The following is a 23,553-nucleotide window of genomic DNA, read 5'->3' as shown; positions in this document are numbered from 1 at the left end:
TACCCACCACCATCCATCCAGGCCAGTCCACAACTAATGTGACCAGCCAGCGCGGGAACTGCCGCCATACGAATACGGACGGACGGAAGTACCCCTATACACGCCGACGCACGCACAGCAGGCGGATTGCTCGTCCTCCTCGGATGAGCGGCGCGGTGGGAGGAACTGTAGTGGTGGTGGGAAGGACAATGAATCCTTCCGGGGAGGCGGGAGGCTCGTTCGGTCTGTCACAAGCAGGTATGACAGCCACAGCGGGCAAAAGAAAAGGTGGTGTAGCAAGCGCGTAATGGAGGGTGGATGGGGAAGATGGAAACGATGGGGAAGGAAGCGGAAGAGGCCGGCCGGCCGTTAGGTCGTTCGTCCTCCGTGACCAAACCGTTGTGGTGTGAGGTCAGAGCGGATGGACGGGACTATGTGACTGGTTACGCGTGACGGGTGGGTGCAGGAAACGGAATGAGGGAGAGGCGCGTGGCGCTAGTGGAGAGAAAAAGAGGGAGGCAGTGTGGTGGTGGAATTCTCTTCTAGAAAGAATGGTTGCGCGACATGGGGTGGGCGGCTAAGGAATGCGAAGAGCTTTTTTGCGAAAAATGCTTGTCTTTTGCTTGTGTGGTACCATCGGGACGGTGATTGCCACCGACTATTGAATACTCGAGGTGGAAGAAGACCCAGTTGGGATTTCGTGAATGGCTCGCGCCGTGGTGACGGTGGTGTTCTTAGAAAATGAAAAATTCAATTGCGATCTAGAGTGCTACGAACATTTTTCGTCAAGGTCATGAGTTTTGCACGCTGAAAGGCAGTGGCAAAGGTCAAAAGTATGAGCCAATAGGATGATGGAAAACATGAGAATTTCCAGTCGACTCCTCTCAGGAGTTGACCCAGTGCTTTCGGAAGGGGAAAGAACCATCATGTTGCTATCCATCTGGACTGTTGCAATTGAGACGTAGTGGGTATCATATAGTGCAGGCTTAGAGTTCCTTTTTCCAAAAGTGCTCCGGTGCGTGACTTGTTTCGTAGTCAACATGCACGTAGCAGCGTTCAACGTCAGGCAGGCTCTCCAGCTTGGTCTGAAGTGCCTCGGCCACATCATGGGTGTCCCTGAGCGAGTCCTCGGGATCCATGACAATGTCGACTTCGACAATCAGGCGTGGACCACTGTGCCAGGCGCGCACAGTGTCAATGGCCTTGATCGCAGGAGAGTGCGTCATTGAGATGTAGGTGATGAGCTGGAGGAAGCTGGTGTCGGCAGAAACTCCAATCAGCAGCTGGAACTCGGACCACGCAGTGCGCTGCCACAGGAAGATGATGAGGCAGGAAATGGCGATGGCGCCAGCGGGATCGATCCACCAGAGGAGTTTGCTTCCGCCGACCGAGGTCAGAATACCGAAGCCGTTGATAAACAGGTCGTTCCTGTGGTCCTCCCACAAGATGCGGATTTGGCTGTACTTGTTGCGGAGCGCCCAGCAGTAGAGAAACAAGGCAAACTTGGTGGCGAAAGCAGTTGCGACGGCAATGACAGAGGGGATATGGAGTTCTCGATCCTTATCGCCTTCTGCCAATTCGCGCATCGACATGACAATGATGATGAGCGAGACGGAAGTCATGAGGAAGCAGAAGAAAATGTTGCCTGCCGTCTCGATGCGGGCCTTGCCAGACGGAAACTTGCGGGGGTCGACGCGCTTGACAGCCCGGTTGGAGAGCATGAGGGTAATGTTCGACATGGGGTCGAAAATGGCATCGGCCATGGTGGTGAAGAGAGACAGCGAGCCAGACGAGATGGCACCGTACAGCTGCAGAACGACCAAAATGACATTGGCAACAAAAGAACCGTTGACGGCAATCTTGACCCTCAGGTTCTCATCACCTTCGGCCTCTTTGGCATTACGGACGTGCTCTGAGACGGGCTTCAGGAGGCGCTCGATGTTTTCGTTTTGAGTCTCGTAGAATTGTTCAATCTTGCGAGCCCTGTAGGCCTTTTTGTTGGTGACAAAAGGACCACAACCATCGCGCTTCCGCGAAGTGTTTGCCGTAATCTGCTCCATCTCGCTGACAGGCTTGATCTTGCCTGATAGATTGAAAGGATCATTCTCCTGATTATAACCGGGGAGAGTCTGGCGTTCAAGTTCGGAAGAGGTCTCGGCGGCAGAGAAACGACTGGTATTTCTGGCCTGATTGGAGCTGGCAGTCCTCGGAGTAACGGGCTCAAAAGCAGTGCTAGTGGCTTCCTTGGCCGTCGAAGTTGCGGCTTCGGGTTCATCCGGAGCGCTAGCTGGCGTTAAGACGACAAAGTTGGAAGGCGCACCCGCTTGAGGGGTCGCAGGCCGCCCAGGCGTCTGGTGCAGCGGGTGCGGCCGGAGTGAGATGGCGTGTCGCAGATCTTGGTCGGACATGATGATGACGATGGTAGGCAAGCAATGGCGGATAGGGTAAGAGGAACTGGTGAGGTGGATACCTGGGGAGTAGGTTGTGGAGAAGAGGGGCTCGGCGGCGGTGAGCCCAAGGCCAGCGGCCGGATCTGATAAAGAAAAGGGAGGACAGGCGACAAGCACAGTCCACTAATGGGCCGACAGGGAGTTGTTGGACACGTCCTTGGCAGGAAACAAATTGAGACAAACGAGGCGCGTCTGATGAGGCAGCATGCAGTAAACTCCCACGCCGTCCACCACTAGCAAGGTACCCGGCAGTTGTCCTGACCGCCGCACCCGCCGCCGTCGGATCAACCCTTGACCGGTCCACCACACCGCCCGCCTCGACCGGCAGTTTATGCGGCAGAATTTCTACGTCCCGAAACTTTTCTCAGGCGCATAACCTAACCCCCAACACTACATCATCCCACCATGTCGCCCCGTGACCTCGATGACGACTTTGTATTTACCATCTCCGACAATGACGACGAGATCCCTGACCTCGACGGCGAGCCCGAGACCCCTGCCCCGGCCCAGAACAAAAAGCGCAAGCGCGATTCCGACGCGGCAGAGATAAATGGCTCCTCCAAGAAGAAGAACAAGAAGAGCAAAAAGCAAAAGAAGGAGCCTACGCCCGAGCCGGAGTCTGAAGATGATGACGCTGAGCGTAATTGGGCCGCCGACGGTGAAGACGATGGCGCCATGGCCTCCGATTTTGAATTTCAGGTCGGGGACATGACCACTGGCATCACGGACGACTTTGACGGCTGGGGACTTGAAGAGGGCAAGAAAAAGGGAGGCGACAAGAAGGCCGTGGATATCGACGAAATCATTGCACGTAGGCGGCAGACGCAAGAGCAGCCCGAGCCTGAATCAGAAAGCGACGAGGGCGAGTTTGCTGGATTCGACGACAACGACGAGACCTTGGCCGACGACGCCTTTGGCATGGGAGCACAGGATGCAGAGGAATCTGGCGAAGAGGCAGAAGACGAGAGCGGGTCCGACGAAGAAGGAGGCTCTGACGAGTCTGACAACAAGGAGGATGACGAGGAAGAAGAGGAAGACGACGAGGTGGCCAGGCCTGTAGCCCATCCGGACGACGTCGAGTCGCAGTCGTCCGACGACGAAGAAGAGGAAGACGCTGTCGAGGCGGAACGCAAAAAGGCCTTTTTCGCACCCGAAGACGAGAGCATCACCAAAACGTCTGCGAAGGGTGCAGGTTCATTCCAGAACATGTCCTTGTCACGACCCATTCTCAAGGGTTTGGCCGCTGTTGGCTTTTCCGACCCAACGCCCATCCAAGCAAAAACCATTCCAGTCGCTCTCTTGGGCAAGGATATTGTCGGTGGTGCCGTGACCGGTTCCGGTAAAACGGCCGCCTTCGTCATCCCCATTTTGGAACGCCTCCTTTACCGGCCAAAGAAGGTTCCTACCACGCGCGTCACCATCCTGGTCCCCACGCGTGAACTTGCGGTCCAGTGTTTTAACGTGGCCAAGAAGCTCGCCGCGTTTACCGACATTACCTTCGCGCAGATCGTCGGAGGTTTCAGTTTGCGGGAACAGGAAAACATCCTCAAACAACGCCCCGATGTTGTTATTGCTACCCCCGGTCGTTTCATCGATCACATGCGCAACTCTGCCAGCTTTGCCGTCGACACTCTTGAGATTCTGGTTCTCGACGAGGCTGACCGCATGCTCGAGGATGGTTTCGCCGACGAGCTCAACGAGATTCTGAGCACCATTCCCAAGTCCCGTCAGACGATGCTCTTCTCCGCCACCATGACCGATTCGGTTGACAAGCTTATTCGCGTTGGCTTGAACCGACCCGTCAGGCTCATGGTCGATCAGAAGAAGGCAACGGTATCGGGTCTCGTGCAAGAATTCGTTCGCTTGCGCCACGGCAAGGAAGATAAACGCATGGCGGTGCTCATGTACCTGTGCAAGAAGGTTTTTACAGACCGTGTCATCATTTTCTTCCGACAAAAGAAGGAAGCCCATCATGCGCGCATTCTCTTTGGTCTCTGCGGCATCAAAGCCGCCGAGCTTCACGGTAGCATGAGCCAGGAGCAGGTAAGCCACGCTCAAACAACAAGGGCGAGAATAGCATATCTAACATTGCTTCCAGCGTATCCATGCAGTTGAATCTTTCCGTAATAACCAAGCCACGCATCTTCTTGCTACTGACCTGGCGTCCCGTGGTCTCGATATCAAGAACGTCAGCACAGTCCTCAACTACTCTGCCCCTCAAAGTCACGACATCTACCTGCATCGTATCGGACGTACAGCCCGTGGTGGCGCCAGCGGACGTGCGTGTACCATCGCCGCGGAACCGGACCGCAAGGTCGTGAAGGCGGCAGTCAAGGCGGCGCGGGCTCAAGGAGCCAACGCCAAGATTGTGTCGCGACAAGTACCAGGAGACGAGATGGAGGCATGGGCCAAGAAGCTGGAGGCGCTCGAAACCGAAGTCGAAGCGGTGCTCAAGGAAGAAAAGGAAGAAAAGGCGCTGGCGCAAGCCGAGATGGAGGTGCGCAAGGGCGAGAACATCGTGACGCACGCCGACGAAATCATGGCTCGCCCCAAGCGCACGTGGTTTGAGAGCGAGAAGGACAAGAAGGCGGCCAAGGAGGCTGGATGGCGCCAGCTGAACGACGAAGAGGGCGCCAGTGTCAAGGTCAAGGGCAAAGGCAAGCTGAGCAACAAGGAGAAAAAGCGTCTGGATGCGCGCGATGAGCGCAAGGCAGAGGGTGGCGCCGGCATGGGCTGGAAGAAGGGTGCAAAAGAACGCGCGGGCAAGGGCGCTTTGGAGGATGCAAAGAAGTCGAAGAAGAACAAGTCGAAGGGTGCACAGAAGCCGGGGGCTAAGGGGCCCGGTGGTAAGGGGAAGCCTCCTGTCAAGGGGAAAAAGTAAAAAAGTTGACGGTCTTTGGGTCATCGCATCATACCTAGGAGCACCTTGTAGGGCGAATATTCAAGAGGCATTTCAAGCATCGTTCTTCCGTCCCCTGCTAATAGGAGTTTTTTTTAGAGATGTCTGAGGCGTCCTCGCCACGCGCTCGAGGGGCACGAACAAGTTTTGATTCAGGAGGCTTTTGAATGTTCCCATGTCTTTGGCTTTCAATACAATCAATTTCTAGGAAACAAAACCATGATCTGCGAACGCTGGTCTCCAGATGGCGGTCGACATCAAGCCGCTGCCCTGGTCGCTTCACTCTATGGGCCTTGTGTCAAATTTCATGGCCTCATCTTGTCATCAACCCACGCCACGGCCGCCACGATCGCGCGCCACTTGTCATATTCCTCGCCGTCACGATTTCCACAGGCCTTGATGAGGGGACTGCGCATGATTCTCATGATCTTCCCATCGCATCTTACATCTTCTTGGCCATCAAGCTTGTTTCTTTGATCGGCCTTGACCATGTTCGCGCGTACTTGGAACCGCTGGCCCAAGTAATTGGACTGCAGAGACCATTTGTAATAAATGCGCTGCGTCGACAAATGGATCTTTATCGCACTGGCATCGCAAACGATCTGGTGAAGTTCATCAAACAACTGGGCCTTGGTGACTCCTCCTGTGGCATGGTCGAGATTTGGATTGCACAGCAGCACGAGACTTCGGTAATGCCAGAAATACGTGGCAATTTCCTTGCACAGTGCTTTCTCTGCATCTTTGCTCACCAAGGAAGAGTTCCACTGGCCAAAGTCAGAATCCGGGAAGAAGCTGCGGAACAATTCAGCCCGAATGAGATGGGCCTTGGGCTCGTTGGCTGTTCAGTCAATATAAAGAACCCATGAAGCAAGATAGGAGAACTAGCCTTGGCAGAGTTTTTGGTGGATGATCTCAAGATTTTGGCCGTATTGAAGCGTCTTCCGAGGCTGTTCTATGCTCGACAAGAGATAAAAAGATTTGCCGAAGATATGCGACATGAGTTCGCGGGACAACATTGCTGCGACGAGGAGAAATGGGCACTCCATTCCCTTTAGAGCCTCGATGCTGGGGAACTTTGCGATGCCTTCAAGGTCGTGGATAAGACATTCGAACCCCATGTTGTACTTCTCTTCAACCTCACCCATGGAGCGAACGCTGTATCTTTGTGCCCACTGACGAATTCTCAAGTAAAAGCTCTCCAGTACGTCACGCACCTTGCTATCGTCTTCGACTTTCCAACCTGATTGGGCTTGGTTGATGGCGTGGAGTTGCAAAGTGTGTGCCACGGCCTGTGCATCTTCCAGCTCTTTTTCCTTGACTTGCAGTTCACGACAAACATTGTCAAAGCTTTTCTCGAATTGACGACTTCTCTCCTTCAAAGTCTTGGTCTTGTCCTTCTCACGTAAGAGCTTTTCGTTGAGCTCGCGGACGATAGCCTGGTGCTCCTCGGTTCTCCGGGTCCTCTCTTCTGGCCTCTGTGCGGGGTCGCAAACAACGTTATGGATGTCTCCAACTTTCTTGACCAATTCTGCCAATGCACACTTTGTCAGCGTTCACGTCGATCTTAGCAAGATGAGGTGCTCCATGGGGCGGCGTACCACGCAGAGCCTGGTATATCATGTCCGGCATCCACGAGAGTTTTGAGAGCCAAGCCTCTAGGGCAGAGTGGGTCGAGACAGGAGTCTCCATGGTGCGTGATTTTGGAGAAACTAATGGTTGCGCGACCAAACGTGCTTGCAGTGCAAAAGATCCAGAGTTTAAAGCCGTTTGGGGTCGCTTCGGATCTACTTAAACAGAATTGAGCAAATCTAGAAATATCTTGGCTTTATCTTCCTGACCACTCTACATTCAACCAGATTGTATACGCCAAAGAATGAGATTTTGGAACCATCGATCAAAGACTTGAAGAAAGGGCAACTCATTCTTGAGACACTTCTTTGTTTCGGTATTCTGGAGACATCCAGATTAAGCCGCTCCAGAAATTTCGACAGAGCAATCCTCCGCTGAACACATCGCAATCTCGTTGTGTCCACCCTTTTCCACCGAAAATGAAGAGAGTCTTCCTTCGTATTTGAAGATACCTAGCTCCCAGATCATCGACAATTGACAAGCACATCTCGCTTCTTTTTGTAGTCTCTGGTCCAACAAAATGGCTACAAGCAGACTTCTGAAAATCATTGTTGGAGTTGACTACGGAACAACATTTTCAGGTTCGTCACCTCGATATTCTCGCGAGAGACGTATTGATTAATGATACTTGTCCGGAACCAGGCATCAGCTATGTCGCCTCGAATGAGACAAGCGCCGACAAAATCGAAATCCTGAGCCAGTGGCCCGGCACCCGTCACACTGTCTCAAAGGTCCCAACCAGCATCGCATATGCGAGTGAGAATCCTCACTTGAACGCTGATGCGTGGGGATTTGCAGTGGCCCTAGATTCAGTCTCCTACACTTGGACGAAGCTTCTGCTCGACGGAAGTGCCACCATTGCGGAGAACGATGATCCGGCGTTGAAAGACTTGTTTGGAAAAGGCATGATGAAGCTTCCTCCGGGCAAGACTGCAAAGCAGGTGTGCACAGACTACCTCAGGGGGCTCTCTGAGTATCTGAGTGCAACGCTATGCAAGAAGTTCTCCCGAGAGGTCTATTCGATCACTCCAGTTGAGCTTTGGCTGACTGTTCCGGCAATTTGGAGCGATGCCGCAAAGGATGCTACGAGAAATGCTGCAGTCGCCGCAGGTTTCGCATCTCGCAGCTTTGATCGCATCCACGTCATCCCAGAACCAGAGGCTGCAGCCCTGGCAGCGTTGAAGCCACACCTCAGCGCCCGGTCGTTGGATCCCATTATTGACGGCGAAACAGTTCTTGTTTGTGACTGCGGCGGTGGCACTGTGGACATCACAACTTACCGAATTCTGAGCGCCCAACCTGCACTGCGATTCGAAGAGCTGGCCGGGTGTGTTGGAGCAGGAGCCAAGTGCGGATCGACGTATATTGACCGCAACTTCAACGCCTGGATGACCAAGACGTTCGGAAAAGCCTTCACAGATCTTCCTCAGAAACGGCGTGGTCCAGGTAGCGCCTTCATGAACTCGTTTGAGACTCAGAAACGAGCCTTTGGGTCCAAGACTCTCGGTCGCGCAAACTACAAACACATCCAAGTGGACCACATCAACATGGCTGTGCCTGCTTCGAGCTCTTACGATCCTGATGATGCTACCGTCAAGATCACTTGGTGAGTACTGCTCAGGACCTTGGTTGTTGCCTACCTCCCAATCTCCCATCCGCTTTGCTTCGTTGACCTTCGTCCCACGAAGCTTTCTAATGTCTGTTTAGGCACCAAATGAAGGGCTTCTTTGACACTGTGGTCGATGAAATCATTCGTCTTATCGAACCTCAAGTTAAAGCTGCGAAGATGCAGGGCCACGATATTAGTCGCATCATTCTCGTCGGAGGATTCGGAGATTCGGACTATCTCAATGAGCGAATTGCCATTTGGTGCTCTCAGCATCCAGGTAATATAAGACTCACATGTCCACCGCAGTGCCAGGCGGCAGTCGTCCGAGGAGCAGCCATTCGTGGTCTTGAAGACATTCAGCCTGTCACAAGGCTCGCGCGCCGTCATTACGGGTACTCTATCTGCAAAACGTTCCGCCCTGGCATCTATCCTGAGTCCCAGAGTTTCATTGATCGCTTCAATGGGAAGAAGATGTGCAGAGGACGGCTCAGTTGGAAAGTTTCAAAAGTAAGCATGCCTGTCTTTGAACAAAGTCGTGGCTGATATCCCCACCAGGGACAGGTGATTACCTCGACCACGGAAGTCTCCTTCACTATCTTAGTGAAGATGGAGGAGGATGACATTCCTGAGAGCACCCTGACTTTGTACGCTTGCTCGAGCAATGACCCTCCAGAGTACAAGAAAAACCATGCCGCGGAGAAGATTGGAGAAGTCAGAGTTCGCTGGTCACTTAACGACTTCGACAAGGCCGAGAAGCGCTTCAATCAAACTATGGGCGCGTACGTCTGGTGCTTTGAGTACGAGGTCAAGATGCAGATGAATGCCGAAGATGGCCTGCTCAAGTTCAAGACCTTTGCCTACGGGAAGCCTGCCGGCGAGACGACGATCGACTATTGACAGGTTGAGGCTGGCGCCTCTTCTTGCCGTCCCTGAGTGTTGACTCCATGCGAATGATCCAGGAGCGAACATTTCTGACTCGTCGCCGAGTTGTTTACTGGAATTGCTCTTTTTGGTAGGAGGATGGAGGGCAGACTTGGACGCGGCATCTGTCTTGACGTCGGACCTCTGTGTATCCCCGGCGAGCCACAGAGGAGCAAATTTGAATGCGAGGTTTATTCGGTGGACCCAGCCGGATCAGAACCTTGCCGTTGACGCTTTCCGGCGCGTCAGGCTATCATCCGCGGAATAATTGGTTGTTGATATTGGAGATTACAGATGAACCGAAGACAGTATCAATCGAAATTTGTTTTGGATGAACAGAACCCCATTCGCGCGTTGAAACGCCCCTGAAAGTCCCGCGTAGCTCATACCTCGTATCACTTGACTCTAGGCATGTTGCAAAATGATCAAATTATTCGACTTCTGTCACCACAATCCTAAGGTCATTACATACGTAAGAATCGGGAGAATCCAGCGGATAGGGCATCGGAGATTTGCTGATCCTTGGTGTGGTGTCGATGGTTGGAGACCTAGTTGGTCATCAACACTCGCTTTAACGCTTCTTCTTGGGTTTTGTCCCAAAGAAGAAGGAGAGAGAGCTGGATGCTTGGCGCTTCGAGACGCTTAGGTTGGTGCGCTTCAGCTGTCACTATTCGCTCTGTGGAAGAGCTGCGTGGAAAACTCCCCTGTTCCCTCGTGAATCTCACAAGGAGAAAATTGCTCCTTTGTTCCGCCTTCCAGTATCGTGTCGCTCTATTACGTCACTGCCACTGACCCCTCGCTTCCTGGATCTCATACCTAGACGCAGAAAATGTGCCATGTCTATTAAGTGGTAAATGAATTCAACTTTCACTGATCAGTCTTTCTCTCGACTCACCAGACTCCTGCCAATGGGTGATGAAAGAAATTGCTAATCCAATAATCTCTGCCGCAAAGACAGGTAACATAAAGACGTTGTTGAGCGCATGCGTAGAGAGAAGACGAATGGATTGATCTCTGCCAGAGCGAGCAGAGCAGCTAACTAAATAGGTGCGATACTGCTGCTACGTCATGGGATGATGCCATGGAGTAGCAGCTCCATGACTCATGAGTGACGTCTCTACTGACGCAATGGAGAGAGTGGATATGACCTCCAACAGACGTGGAGTGCTTCAGCAATTGATGCCTTAAACATAAAGAGAATTTTCTCTTAGTGGATAGTCACAAGGAGCATTCATGTGCTTGCGTCTGAATGTGCGACAACATGAAGCTAAGGCTAAGTTGAATTTCTTCCGTCGCCGACTATGCTGCTCGACCTTGCCGAGCGCGGGTAAATTTCCAGCACCATCACGTCCAAACACAGACACACCCGAATTCGACATTACATTGCATCTGTGCGGCTTGAAATTTGCCTGTGTGGATAGCCGCCTTCTTGCCTTTGTGGCCTACAACGGTCCCTAATCACAGGCAACAACAGTGCAAATGAGCGATTAGATGTAAGATGGCAGAGCAGCTCCCCATTCCCATTGCCAAAGAATGACCGTCATTTCGACATGGCAGGATGACAAGTCTACCAAGTCGGAATTTCCAGAAATAGAAGCAAGACCCACGACCTTCGCCTTTGGAAGGTGCTCACGACAGGCCCCTTCTGTGGCCGCGCTTCGCTCATGAACGTTGCGTCAGTGCCTTCACCTAGATCACCAGTTCGATTCACTGTCGAGAAACTACCTATTGATCGTGCAGGGCGAAGCCCAATGTGATAGCTTGCAAGTCCTGTTCCACCAACTCGACGACCTGAAGGATTTTCCAGAAGAGTCTCCACTGAAAGACTGCAAAACTGCAAGACAAGCAGGTGATTCGCGAGAGGTGAGACACCGCTACCATGGTGAGTATTCCTTGACAGCTTTCGACCTTCGTAGTCTTGACTCTCGATTTCTGGACATGCCAAAGCTGACTGAGACAGTGTTGAGATCGATACCCAACGAAATATCGAGTTGCATGGGGTTTGTGTCTTTGCTATCAAACGGAAAAATATTAAGGTCTGAGGCCCAAAAGCTGAGAGCTCTGTCTGTCTAATTTGGCAACCGCAGGCGTTTTCTGCCCTTCAAGAGGTCATCATTCGTTTCCAAGCAACAGCAATCTTTGCCCTGGGATGTCCAGACTACCCAATTTTTCCTCCTGGATTCCAGGCGTCTCATCAGCCGCAAAGGTCGACAGCTCAGAGACAAGTGCTGCAATGTCCGACGAGTCAATCTGCTCCGACTACGAAGTGATCGATAAGAAAGACAGCTCCGCATGGGAAGAACTTCTCGCGACGGTCCGACGCATCGACCAGAAAACCGAGACCCAAGCCATCAACGAGCAAGAGCAAGTGCAACAGCAATCGCCAAAAGACGGGACCTGGCAGCTCGAGCATTACCGGACCTCGGCTCGCGAAAACAGGCAGTATGCCGAATCGCTCAATGCACAGCTCTACCACGCAAAGCAAATGATCGAGCATTGGGAGGAGAGAGGCGAAATGTACGAAGCCCACATTGACCATCTCATCGAAGAGGTCAAGGACAGGCAGAAGGAGCTGGAGAGTACTCGCGCCCATATTCAATTCTTGCAACAGCGCGAGATGATGAACTACACCCGCCCTGGTTGGAGAGCCGAAGAGGACGCCCGGGTGCGCCACGTTTTGTACGAGCTTCACTGGAACATTCACTCCTGGGCGGAGAGATACGCCGTCCACTCTCTGGAATTTTTCAGGGACAATGTCAGAAACCGCGGGTTTTTCAGAAATACAGTCCTCCATGATCTGCAAGATGTTGCGAAGATCGACTTGAGGACGTTCAGGGAACTGCCGCGTCCGTTCCTCCTCGTCGTGGGCATGCTCTCGAAACATCTGTTCACCCACATCTTCAAGCATCCCTTTTTTCTGCTGTCCGAGTCGTTGCAGAAGACGGAGCAAAAGCCTTCGTGTGGCCGATGCCTCGACGATGTCTATCACGAGCTCTTGAAAGGTCAGTCAAATATATCCCTCTCTGTGAAAAACCCGCATACTAATACCCACCAGGGAATAAAGCGGACGCCCACCTCTTCCGGACGCACCTCCTCCGCACCATCTTCTCAGGCCCCTTACACTTCAGCCAATCTGCGCAAAAATTCTGCGAACGGATCACGGACGAGTTCTGGTGGAACAAAACGGTCGTACTCCTCGGAAATGGCGCGGCGCAAGTGAGCATGCTGCGGGACGAACTGACCCGCATCGTGACCAAGGCTGCCTCACTTCGCAATTACTTGTCTACGCACAGCATTTCGTACGAATGGCAGCTCGAGTCGCGCCATTTGGACATGCTGTACTACGTACGTTCGCCGCTAGCAACGGCGCATTGGTGCAATGGACTCGATTCTAGCGGCGAGGATCAAAGATGCGATGGAATGCCTATTAGGATTGTGTGCAGTCCCCTTGTTATGGCGATTGGCGACTCGATCGGAGGCAACTATGATTATAGACGCATTATTTGTCCAGCGGGCGTGTGGGTAGATGACCGCGAAGATGGTGTTGATGAAGAGATGATGTAGGGGACATGGGAGGAGGGAGGGGGGACGGACGCGAACACCCCCTTGGTTTTCGACGAACAGTAGTACCCCGCATCCCCCTGAATTCTCAGGCGACATAATCTGTTGCATGCTCAAATACCGTAGACTAAGCGAATGGCAAACGAATCTCTGCTCTTGCAAAATCTCTAGTGGTCTTTGAGGTGGCTGAACTGTGTACATAACTCCTTCCTTTATTCTGTGGCACCATCAAGACACCGACTGATCATGACAACACCACACATGAGATCAAACCAATGGCACATACGTTATCATTCATCATCCCACTCCACTCCGCTCGCTAACATCTAAGCATACAAATACTCCTTTCATCGCGCGCCACGCCCCATCGCTCAAAAGTCAGTACTCCGTCTATGCAGAACGCCAGCCAGCCGACACCCAGTCCAACAAGAAACAAAGAAATACAGTCAACACGAGACGCCGTAAAGGAGAAAGACGCGACGACGCTTCGTCGACCAACGCAACGCAGAGAGCAAGAATTGCGCCCAATGGCAGAACGATTACTTACTGCTCGACCTCCCACCATCTCACATGCCCGCTGATTCTCCCCATATGTGCATGGCGCCGAACTTTCCACCGACAGCCATCCATGCCACGCCATTCATGCCATGCTATCTACTCCAGTCATGCACCATTAACCAGCCGAACCACCCAGATGACCCATTCACTTCCTCCATCGAACGACCTGCCATTCCGCGAACCAACTCCAGAGCTTGATTTGTGATCCAGTCTGACCGGCAACCGGAGAACGACCACGATCAGACCCACCGGTCAGGGAGGGGTGAGAAAGACGGAAGAGGGAGAGAAGGAGAGAAGAGACCATTTCCGCGCATGGAGCAAACCAACTAAACGCAAAACTACCAGACCACTGATCCATTACGACCGACCCTTGATGATCTCCTGCATGCATGCCGCAGCGACGCATCGTGCACGCGTCATCCGTATTACGATGGAGTGCAAGGCGAGCGAGCAGCAGCCGAACGCGGACGCATTGATATCCCCACACTAATATTTACATCAAAATAGTACAGCAGGTGTGAGGCGTGTGTGACACGGGCAGGTGTGCAGGCGGACGCGAGATGGTGTTGCGATCAGACAATTGGGTCGTGTGGTTTGCGCGGGAAGGAGGCGAGCGTGCATGAGGAGCAGTAGCTTTGACACCGGCAGGAGCCAACTTGCATTGCGTGGAGCCGGGCGGGCAAGTAGGTCTGGTCTGGGCAGGTCCTTCCCCTGCCGAGACGCTGCGCTACGGATGCAACTACTCGTACATGCCGGTCGGTGCCTGCAGGGGAAAATGGGCGATCCGGCAAGCGGGACGAAGAGCCGCAGCAATCCGTTCGTCGTCCACTTGGGCAAACACTGGAGCGCCGACAGAGGCTGGATTGCGTTGGCCTGCCCCGTCGAGCGTCAAGATGTGGAAAAACCGATGATTTACTGAGGCGGGGTCAAGGCAGGTTGCGGTGACGGAGCGGCCTTGGTAGCAGCGAGCGCAGCTTGCAGACCGACGATGCGCAGGCTGCGGCCACGGCGCGGCTTGCCGGCCATCAGAGCGGCAGTGGGCTGCAGACTGTCCTCCCAACTGCGGAAGCAGGCCTTCATGTCGCGAGGCACGCCCTCGAGGACGACGGTGCTGACGGGGACAAAGGGCCTGTCGTCCAACGAGGCGGCGAGGATGCCGTACTCGTGAGCGAACATAAGGGCCGTGCTAAAGGCGAGACATTGGCTGCGAGAGAGTGCGCCGACGATGCTTTTCAAACAACTACTGTCAGCATCATCTCAAAACGAGTAGCGGGGGAGTAGACCTACATGTAAATCTCGAAGAACGCATCAAGAACGTAAATGTTCTCAGCCTCAATGTCCGCCTGGCTAAAGGGAGCGATCTCATTGACCTCGGCCGTCATGTTGGGCTTGGAAGTCCCGGGGTTCTGTTCTTGTGTTGGCGATTGCGGGCCATTTTGGGTGCCAGTGCTTTGTGCAGACACACGCCGCATCAAGGCGGGCCACAAGGAGCTCACCTGGAAGCTACTGCCTGCCTGCTGCGCCTTTTCATCGATCCGGAACAACCGCACTTTGTACTTTTCATGCCGTGCCTTCAGACGCCAGTGATCCGCCGATCGGGGAATCCTCTTCGGCTGGCCATCAGGAGCGGGGAAAATCTCCAAGAAGGCGTCGGACTCCTTGCCCTCGTCCACCTCTTCAATCTCCGGCGTAAGACCCAAGTCCATGCCAATCAGACGAGCGCAACCAAGTTCCTCAGCGCTGCAACCAACTCCCTTCCACAAAAAGACCTTTCCAGCAAGTAGACCGGTCCGTGACGAAATGAGAAACGGGAAGCCGGAGCACAGGTTGGACAAGCTGAGGTCGACCTCGTCAAAAGCCATGTGGCCTAAGTGCTGCCTTCCACAAAGCATGTACTCCTTTGAATGGTCGATCCGGCTGCCCTTCCTCGTGATGACGATTCCTCCAAGCGCCTGGAAAAAGTAGGGTGTCTCCTTTCCTTGTCGGGTCATGAGCAGCTTTCCTCCAGCGTCGCGGGCGAATTTGCGGGCAAAAAGCTGCGCATCCTCCACAGCGGGTTCCGGAACTTGCGAGCCGATCCAGTGGTACACCTCGATGCTCTTGGAGCCATTGGGGAGGGAGAAGGAATGTGTGCAGAGGTACATCAGATGGTCGAACAAAATGTGCTCCTCTTGACTGGGAACGGGTGCGAGCTTGCCGTCTCCAGAGATTTCCTGAATGTCCTTGCGCAAAGTCTTGATTTTCTGCTGGCCCAGAGGGTCGGCCGTCAGAATTGCATTCGTGTCAATGTCCAGCTTGCCGTTTGTCACAGGAGCCTCCTCGAAAAAGTCGGCAAACATGCGTCCAGCTTCAGACTGCTGAGGAATTGCCGAGTCGACCGAAGGCTTGCGGTTAATCGAAGACACCGAATCGTTCTTCTTCGGGGGCTTCGGAGGAAGCTCGCTCGATATGGGTATCGATTCGAATTTGCTCGGTAGCTTATTCTCCTTGTTGTCACCAAGTCTCTCAATCCCCAAACCTGTCGGAGGCTTTGGCAATTCCTTGTTCACGGGAGAGGCATCGCCCGACCGAGTGGGAAGCTTGATGGGAGATTTTGCGCGAGGTGAAGACATCGCTGGGGATTCCTGCTGTCGGCCCCACATGGCGGCAACATTCTTCACAGAACTGGGTCCTTCAAACTTGGCATCCTTTGCGGGTGTTGGGGGCTTCTCCGGCTCATCTTTGGCTGGAGTGGGCGGCTTGAGCTCATCATCCTTCTCTGGCGAGGTAATCTTGAGGTCCTTGGCCAAAGCAGTCAAAGGCCTCGTGCCCCCAATGGAAGTGCTGGAAGACAAAGGCTTCCTCGGCTGGGGAGAAACGATTTGAGGATCCTTTGCGGCTGGTTTTTGGGGCTCAGGACCGCCAATGGGAGACTGACGACCCGAGCTGACAGGAGAGACAAGCTGCTGGCTGGCCCGAGAGGCGATCGACTTGACTGATTTTGGAGAATCGGGGAGCGTCGAGTTGGGATCCTTCATGTTCTGCTTCAGTAGGGCTATGCGCGAAGCAGCCTGGGATTTGGTCGGAGATTCCAAACTCGGCGTGGGCGAGCTCTTTGCAGATTCTGCTGCCTCCTTGGGAGGTTCCGTCTTGGTTTCGAGAGGTTTCGGTGGGGTAGGAGATTTCTTCGACAGCGATGGGGTTCCGCCCTCGAGCTTTTCAAGCGTGGACGGCTCCTTTGCCGGCCCAGACGTCTCAGATTTTTCCGAAGCCCCTGAACTTGAGCGCTTAGCTTCAATCTGGGCAGATATTCTCTTCGACAGATCAGGGCTCTTGGCAGGGACAGTAGGCTCCGTCGGACTGCCAAGCTTTGGACTTTCAAGTCTTGCCGAAACCCTTCTCATCATCTCCTCCGACTTCTTCGGAGCCACGGGCCTCGGCTTGGACAGAGAATCGCGGTAGCCCAAAGATGGAGAAGACGACTTGCTGTCCTTGACATCCTCGCTCGGTGGCGACGGGCTTGACAGTATGTCCTTTCGCATCAATGATGGAGCCGCCGAGGCGGGAGCTTCCTTAGTCGGCGACGCCGCTCCAGATGCTGGCGTTGAGTTCGGAGCCGAAGATTTGGCCTTGGGAGCCCGACGCTTCGGTCCCTTCGCGCGACCCTTGGTAGCGTGAGTAAGTTCTTTCGTGGAGCCTGCCTCCGGCGGCTCTGTTGAAGCCGAAGCACCTGGTCCAGATGATCCTCGCGCTCCAGGGGCACCGCCAGACGTGGGAGGGGGTCCACGGGCCAGCATGGCAGCCAGCCCAGGATTGAAGCGGTCACCAAGCTTACCGGAGGACCTCTTTGGCTCTGCCGCATCACTATCTTTTTCCGTCTTTTTGAGGTCAAAGCCACCAGCGTTGAATGGCTTCCTGAGCGGCTTCTCCAGCTCATCCTTCTTTGCGATCGCAGGCGACTCCTTTTCGTCCTTCTTCAAATCCATCGACGCAGCACCAAAAGGCTTCCTCAGCGGCTTTTCGTCCAACTTGACCGGCACATCCTTCTTCGATGACGCGGAAAAGTCCTTGAGCGGTGAAGCTGTCCGATCTGGCAACTTCCCCGGACTCGGTTCTTGAGGCTTGGATGGGAATTCTTTGGATTCGGTGGGAGACGTTTTCGAAGGCGATGCCGCCGGAGAATTGAAGCGGTCCGGAATTTTGACAGGAGATCGAGATTGAAGCCGGTTGGGTGGCTCGATGTCTTTGGTCGGTGACTCGAGGGCACCCGGGTTCCAGCGGTCGCCAATTTTTCCTGTTGATTTTTGAACTGGCTTCGTGGCTACCTCGGGTTTCTTCTCTTCAGGCTCCTTTTCTGAAATGCTCTTGCTCATGGTAGGCCTCTTCGCCAGTGGCTTGATAACTTCAGGCTGCTTCTCCTTATCCTGCGCAGGCGCCTTGTCGGTGACGCTCTTCTCAATGGTAGGCTTTCTAGAGTACGGCTTCTCTACCGGCTTGGCGTCTTTCTTCTCGAGCAATTTACTCTCCATGGTGAGCTTTCTTTGAGCTGGTTTAATCGGCTCCGGTTCCTTTTCCTCCTCGGCCTCCTTTGCAGGGACGCTCTTTTCATCCTCCTTGGCCTCAACTTCAGGAGACTTCGCAGATTCGGGCCTTTCTTCATCGGTGCTCTTCCCTATCGACGACTCTCCGGTGTCTGCTTCCTTTTCTCTCGACGAATCCGGCGGCGGCTTCGAGACGCTGCTTGGCTTGTTCATGTGTTTAAACTTTGCCAGGGCCTCCGGAACCTTCTTTTCCTCGGAGCTTTCCTGCGTTTTTGACATGCTATCATTCCTGCCGAGATTTCTGCGTGCCTTGAGCGCCTCTGGGGTCGCTGTCGGCGGTTTGGTGGACGAAGCAACCTGGGCATGTCCACTCTCTTTCGCCTTTTGCTGAATCGACTCCTTTTGCTTGACCAGGCTATCTCTCAGCTCGTCCTTCTTTTGCCTGGGCGGCACACCGCCCGTTTCGTTGAGACCAGCTTTGCCCCGTTTTATGTTGTCCGTAAAGGTGTCAGGAGCAACATACTTTTCCTGCTGCGTCTTCTTGAGCTTGCCAAACACGTTCTGGAACTCTGCGACCTGCTCGCCGCTCTTGCCCGCTCCGCCCGCAGGAGGTGCGCGGGACTTGAGGTTTGCGCGGAAATCAGTTGGGCGTTGAGAAGGAGCCGCGTCGTGCTTCGCGACAGGGGTTCTCTTGGTTGGAGTAGCTCCCGGCGAGCCGCTGGCCGACGACTCTTGTTTGTCCATCTTGTCAGCGGGCGACTTGGGGTTTAGTGCAGCGACAGTCTCGGTCGCCGTCTCCATTGCGGGAGATGATGGAGTTTTGATGGTTGTTCTAGGTGATGTTGCTGAGACTTCGGATGATTCAGGAGCTTGAGGTTGCTGGCGGTCGGTAATTTCCTCGGACGGGCTCAGGCCCCAGTCTGGCGGTCGCGCGACACTCCCTGGCGCAGATCCGCGTGAAGCATCTCTGGGGAATTTGGTAGGGCTGGCTGGAGTCGCGGGGCCTTGCGTGTCAGTTGTGTCGCTCTTGGCCGTTGCATCATCGCCGACGCTCGCTTTTTGAGCCTCTGCGCTGGCCTTTTCCTTTTCCGCCTTAATCCTACTGATTTCCGCCTTCCAGCTTGGCTCCTGCGGCGGCGGCTGGGACTGCCGAGGCGACTCTGCTCGAGTACTGAGTGCAGTCTCTAGCCAACTCGACTTGGTCGGACTACGACTCCAACGCTTCGTCGACGGTCCCGACTGCTCGTCGAACGACGTGACCGACCTACCTCTGCTGTGCCGTTGCGAGAGCGAGTGCCGCACGCTACCATCTCTGGCCGTTTGCTCGACCTTTTCACCAGCAACTGGTGTCACAGTGCTGTTGCTGTGACCAGAACCAGGTCGCGAACCACCCTCACGGGAGACGAAGCCAGGCGTAGGCTCAAGCTTTGGCACTCCACCTCCAAGTCCACCAGCAAGGCTAGCTGTGGAATTTTGTCTGCTCAGACCTCCACTCGTGTGCACGCTCCATCTCTTATTTTGGCTATCTGATCTACGCATCATTGCGCTTTGGACAAATCCACCCATACCCTTTGTGGGAGACGGAGGCCTATCCTGTGAGAGGCGCGCCTGCGAAGGAGATATTGTGGAGCGCTGCTGGCCATCATCTCCCTCGGACGGAGGGGGAATCTTGACCGAATCCAGCGGCGAGGACTTGACATCCACACTGTGTCCAGACACGGAAGTATCTCGCGAGAATCGGTTGCTCCAGGCGGCACTGTCTCTGGTGGAGCCTACTCTCGACGGCGAGCTTGAGCGAGCGCTGTCTGGCGGCGGAGTGACGGCACTACTGGCCATTGAGTCGCGAAGAGGAGCCGCAGGTAGCGGTCTGCGGCCTGGCATGACGTCGGCGCCTGACGCGACGTCCTCTTGACTGCGGCGATATGCCGGGGAGCCAATGCCGCGTTCAGGAGTCTGTTTGAACCATGAAGGGTCCTTGGAGCCAAGCGAGCGTGCAATTTCTGTTCTCGAAACCGACTCCTCAGCAGCAGGCGTCGAGGGCGCTGGGGTCGAAGATTTGGAAGCGGGATTGTCTGGCGAGGCAAAGCTAAGAGGGCGGCGGCCGGCTGACGAATTGGGACGGCGCTGCTGCCACGAGACTGTGTTGGAACGGGAGAGGGACGATGTTTGCGAGGGTTTGGGCGCGGCATTGGTGGGCGCGGCAGTTTCGTCATGCGCTGGGTCGGTGCCGACGAGGCGCGACAGCGTGTCTCGGTGCGACATGTGTCGTGTAGGCGAGTCCATGTCCTTTTGAGGATCTAGAGAGGCGTCTTGGGGGCCAATGGACGAGGGAGAAGCGACTTGGGAGGTCGTCTTGTCGGGCGACAGCGAGCGTTGGCGCTCTGTGCCGAGTTAGTGAATGGTGGGCGGATGGTTCAAAACACAAAACAACACGGGCGGGGGCTCACCAGCTCTGCGGGCGGCCCGTTCAGCGCGACCTTGCAGGATTTGCTCCTCGAGCAGACGGCTGCGCTCAGCGTCCTCCTTGTCGCGCTTCTCGCTGAGTTGGCGGATGTGTGCGACGAAGCTGTTGGGACTGGTGGGCTCAGCTGGAGCGGGCGCTGGGGACGACGACGGCGACATTTTGGGAGCTATGCCAGTGCCGGTGGCGGGCGACGGGCTCGCTGGGGGAAATGGGCAGCGGTAGGCTATCCCCGTGCTGTGGAGGACAAAATCACGGGGGTGTTCGAGGTACAGTAAGGTAAGGTTCCTTGGTGTGGTTGGACGGACCTGATGGTTGCCGTGTGGAGGCAGTAAACACAGGCGATGACATGGGCTGCCGCTACCGCACATCAGCCGTCATTAACGATATCTATCAACATGTACAAAATCCTTCCTTGCAGCCATGCTCAAAAGAGGAACAGTCGGTCCCTGGCGTCCTGGATCACCCACCGCAGCCCCTCGTCCAGGTTCAGCCCCGTCATGGCGCTGCAAGACATGATGGTCCACTTGTGCGTGGTGATGGAGTCGAGCTGGAGGCCCTGGAGGATATCAACACCATTACAGATAACTGTTTTATTAAACAAACCTCTTTGATCTCGTCGTTGGTCATGGATCCGCCCACATCGCTCTTGTTCTTGAAGACCAGCAAGCTTGCTCCCATCAGGCGCTGCCCACCACCATTAGCGTCAGGTCAGGTCGCGCAAGGGTGCAGGGGTGGGGCGTGTCACCTCCTCCAACAGCAGCCCCTTCAGTTCTCTGCCGCAGTCCTCCAGCCGCTCCCGGTCCGTCGCGTCCACCACCCAGATGAGCGTGTCTGTCTTTTCAAAGTAGTTCTTCCAGTACGTCCGCAGCGTCTTTTGCCCGCCAACGTCCCCTCCACGCCTTTCTTAGCTGCTGTCGCACTGCATCGGGGAAACGGCCATCTTACAGATGTTGAGTTTGTATCTTTTATCGCCGTCAACCACAGCCAGCCCATGCGCCGTCCCGGGCGCCAATTCACTTACCCGTCGTATTCAATCGTCTTGATGATGAATCCTAGCGTCGGGCTGACACTATTGACATCCTCCTTCATGATGCGCTTGACTATGGTCGTCTTTCCGGCATTGTCAAGGCCGCTGCCCGCACGTCAGCCACCGCCAGGCATGCCATCCACTTCCTTGGACCAGGGGGTGAAGTCGTGACTGACAGCATCAGAATCCGCATCTCCTTGTCCTTCAATCGGGCTTTGCGCAGGATTGACAACATCTTGCAGAGGCGAAGACTGCACGACAGATGCAAAATGTAGAAGCAGGTGCAGCGTTGCTACGACGTGAAGCTCTCACAACAGATCCTGAGAGCCGCTTTACCGCTTTTGGCCGTGCGCTCTCAACACCAACCGGGTCCATCCATAGCTCTCCCCATGCAGCCCGCCTTGCCCGCATCTTCAGAAAAATAGACCAGTCGCACCACGCTGCTTGTCAAATTCTCCATCTTTGGCGTTGAAACCTGTCTTGTCAATTGTCATCGTGTTTCACCAACCGCATGTGATTCATCTTTTTTCTTCGTCCACTCTCCATCGTATTTGAGAATCTGAATTATGCATGCATGCCATGTTCTCTTCGTCCAACCTGGCTGCAGCACCAAGCTTGCCCTGCCCGACCTGCCGTAGCCGCACTCCTCGGCCCGTCTCGCCTGCGCCTCCAACAGCCCCCGTCTCAGCTCAAGAGCAAGCCGGGCTGGTCGAGGGAGCAACCGCTGAGTTTGACGGATTCGTCTGCCCGCACCCGTCCACCACGCCAAGGAGAAAGTCGTCTTCTGCTGCCTCAAATGCTGCGCCGCAGTTGGCGTCACTACACAAAGGCGGCCATGAGTATCTTGCTTTCCCAAGTCGTGTGTCTTCTGGACGTTCACGTACCTTGCCCCTCCGCTCGCGTTCTCAAAGTACGAGCATATGTCGTGCGTGAAGCAGTCCTGCGTGTACGCGTTGCCGAGCGCAGCGCCTGAGCATCCGGCACCACAGCGGCCGTTGCAGCTGTACCTGTAGTCACGAAGGAGTTGGGTCAGTAAGAGTGTCACAAGAGAAGTCAAGAATCGAGCATGGAAAATAGAAATCAAAAGAATCAAACGCACTCTCCACCCGCAGAATTAGTCCCGTAATTGCTCCCTACGACACCGGTAAAACTGCACGTCTGGCCTGCGCTATTCGTCCAGGTAGCCGTGGCCGACGAGCCCACGGTCAAGCACGTCACCGAGGCATCGACAACAGCGACGGGCACCGCTACCAGCAGCAGTGCGAGAATATGGGGCGCGAATGATGTCCAGGTCATGGTGGTGGTCTGGTGCGATTAGGGGGAGGCCTAGCGATATGTGCGTGCGTCGGAAAGAGAAAAAGACCTTTGTCGAGAGAGACAGGGAGTATGTGCAAGGAGTCCGGTGCAAGAGAAAGAACAGAACGAGCAAAAACACCACGGCTTTATACGAAACGACAGGCCAGAAAGGGACAGCCGGAGAGAGCACGGTGAACGACTGGACGACGATGATCGACCCGACAGGACCAAGACACACTGGCCACCCACCTCTACCTACCTACATAGGTAAACTGGTACCGCTCTCTCTCTGCTATTGTGCTCTCTTGAATGAAGACAAGCGACGTGGACGAAATGCGTCTCTCCGGGGTCACGCATGCATAGGTCGATCAGTCGCTGGTGGTCTGCTTCGCACCGAGGCAGAATCTAGATCTGGGCATGGACAAACTCGACCATATCTCCGGCTGGTCTGCTCTTGGGCGATTTCGTCAAGCATTCCCTCGCCGTCAGTCCAAGTATTGGATTCCAGTTGCTTCGATCAACTCTGGATTGCCCACGACTAAAATAGAGACGAGAAGGAAGTCGGCCACTTCCACAGCGTAGAGCAAAAGAAGGGATGGAGCGAGAGAATAGGTATACTAACTGACTAACAAGCAGTGTG

The 23,553-nt window shown here is 54.6% G+C and overlaps 9 protein-coding genes across 9 annotated transcripts; 4 read left to right on the top strand and 5 right to left on the bottom strand.

Moving 5' to 3' along the window:
* Positions 1 to 965: 965 nt before the first annotated feature.
* On the bottom strand, positions 966 to 2,387 carry BKA78DRAFT_353574 (cation diffusion facilitator 1; the record flags this gene model as incomplete). The annotated part of the gene is made up of 1 exon (XM_066891582.1): positions 966 to 2,387. One exon carries the CDS (start codon positions 2,385 to 2,387, stop codon positions 966 to 968), a length of 1,422 nt encoding a protein of 473 aa, XP_066743338.1.
* A 447-nt stretch (positions 2,388 to 2,834) lies between these two features.
* BKA78DRAFT_296366 (P-loop containing nucleoside triphosphate hydrolase protein) lies at positions 2,835 to 5,310 on the top strand (the record flags this gene model as incomplete). Its single annotated transcript, XM_066886610.1, has 2 exons — positions 2,835 to 4,472; positions 4,528 to 5,310. 2 exons carry the CDS (start codon positions 2,835 to 2,837, stop codon positions 5,308 to 5,310), a joined length of 2,421 nt encoding a protein of 806 aa, XP_066743337.1.
* A 323-nt stretch (positions 5,311 to 5,633) lies between these two features.
* On the bottom strand, positions 5,634 to 7,017 carry BKA78DRAFT_353572 (uncharacterized protein; the record flags this gene model as incomplete). Its single annotated transcript, XM_066891581.1, has 3 exons — positions 5,634 to 6,120; positions 6,370 to 6,856; positions 6,927 to 7,017. The coding sequence occupies 3 exons, from the start codon at positions 7,015 to 7,017 to the stop codon at positions 5,634 to 5,636; spliced, it is 1,065 nt and encodes a 354-aa protein (XP_066743336.1).
* Positions 7,018 to 7,477: 460 nt separating this feature from the next.
* On the top strand, positions 7,478 to 9,463 carry BKA78DRAFT_337141 (hsp70-like protein; the record flags this gene model as incomplete). Its single annotated transcript, XM_066890243.1, has 4 exons — positions 7,478 to 7,538; positions 7,600 to 8,563; positions 8,665 to 9,073; positions 9,122 to 9,463. The coding sequence occupies 4 exons, from the start codon at positions 7,478 to 7,480 to the stop codon at positions 9,461 to 9,463; spliced, it is 1,776 nt and encodes a 591-aa protein (XP_066743335.1).
* Positions 9,464 to 11,636: 2,173 nt separating this feature from the next.
* Positions 11,637 to 13,051, top strand: BKA78DRAFT_296363 (uncharacterized protein; the record flags this gene model as incomplete). Its single annotated transcript, XM_066886609.1, has 2 exons — positions 11,637 to 12,489; positions 12,543 to 13,051. The coding sequence occupies 2 exons, from the start codon at positions 11,637 to 11,639 to the stop codon at positions 13,049 to 13,051; spliced, it is 1,362 nt and encodes a 453-aa protein (XP_066743334.1).
* Positions 13,052 to 14,103: 1,052 nt separating this feature from the next.
* Positions 14,104 to 19,900, bottom strand: BKA78DRAFT_149616 (uncharacterized protein). The gene is made up of 2 exons (XM_066882917.1): positions 14,894 to 19,900; positions 14,104 to 14,834 (listed from the first exon to the last, which is right to left on the bottom strand). Exons 1-2 carry the CDS (start codon positions 19,690 to 19,692, stop codon positions 14,519 to 14,521), a joined length of 5,115 nt encoding a protein of 1,704 aa, XP_066743333.1. The 5' UTR covers positions 19,693 to 19,900; the 3' UTR covers positions 14,104 to 14,518.
* A 1,114-nt stretch (positions 19,901 to 21,014) lies between these two features.
* BKA78DRAFT_331912 (ADP-ribosylation factor) lies at positions 21,015 to 21,852 on the bottom strand (the record flags this gene model as incomplete). Its single annotated transcript, XM_066889928.1, has 6 exons — positions 21,015 to 21,146; positions 21,194 to 21,274; positions 21,336 to 21,481; positions 21,536 to 21,552; positions 21,612 to 21,722; positions 21,794 to 21,852. 6 exons carry the CDS (start codon positions 21,850 to 21,852, stop codon positions 21,015 to 21,017), a joined length of 546 nt encoding a protein of 181 aa, XP_066743332.1.
* Positions 21,853 to 22,021: 169 nt separating this feature from the next.
* On the bottom strand, positions 22,022 to 22,913 carry BKA78DRAFT_371383 (uncharacterized protein; the record flags this gene model as incomplete). Its single annotated transcript, XM_066892705.1, has 3 exons — positions 22,022 to 22,436; positions 22,502 to 22,624; positions 22,717 to 22,913. The coding sequence occupies 3 exons, from the start codon at positions 22,911 to 22,913 to the stop codon at positions 22,307 to 22,309; spliced, it is 450 nt and encodes a 149-aa protein (XP_066743331.1). The 3' UTR covers positions 22,022 to 22,306.
* On the top strand, positions 22,770 to 23,512 carry BKA78DRAFT_149562 (uncharacterized protein). The gene has a single exon (XM_066882915.1). The coding sequence runs from the start codon at positions 22,898 to 22,900 to the stop codon at positions 23,453 to 23,455; it is 558 nt and encodes a 185-aa protein (XP_066743330.1). The 5' UTR covers positions 22,770 to 22,897; the 3' UTR covers positions 23,456 to 23,512.
* Positions 23,513 to 23,553: the final 41 nt, after the last annotated feature.

This window comes from Phyllosticta capitalensis, assembly GCF_038381095.1.
Source record: "Phyllosticta capitalensis strain CBS 128856 chromosome Unknown BKA78scaffold_6, whole genome shotgun sequence".
NCBI classification, from domain to species: Eukaryota; Fungi; Ascomycota; class Dothideomycetes; order Botryosphaeriales; family Phyllostictaceae; genus Phyllosticta; species Phyllosticta capitalensis.
The sequence above is the reverse complement of the archived record's forward strand: the minus strand, read 5'-3'. Positions and strand labels throughout refer to the sequence as shown.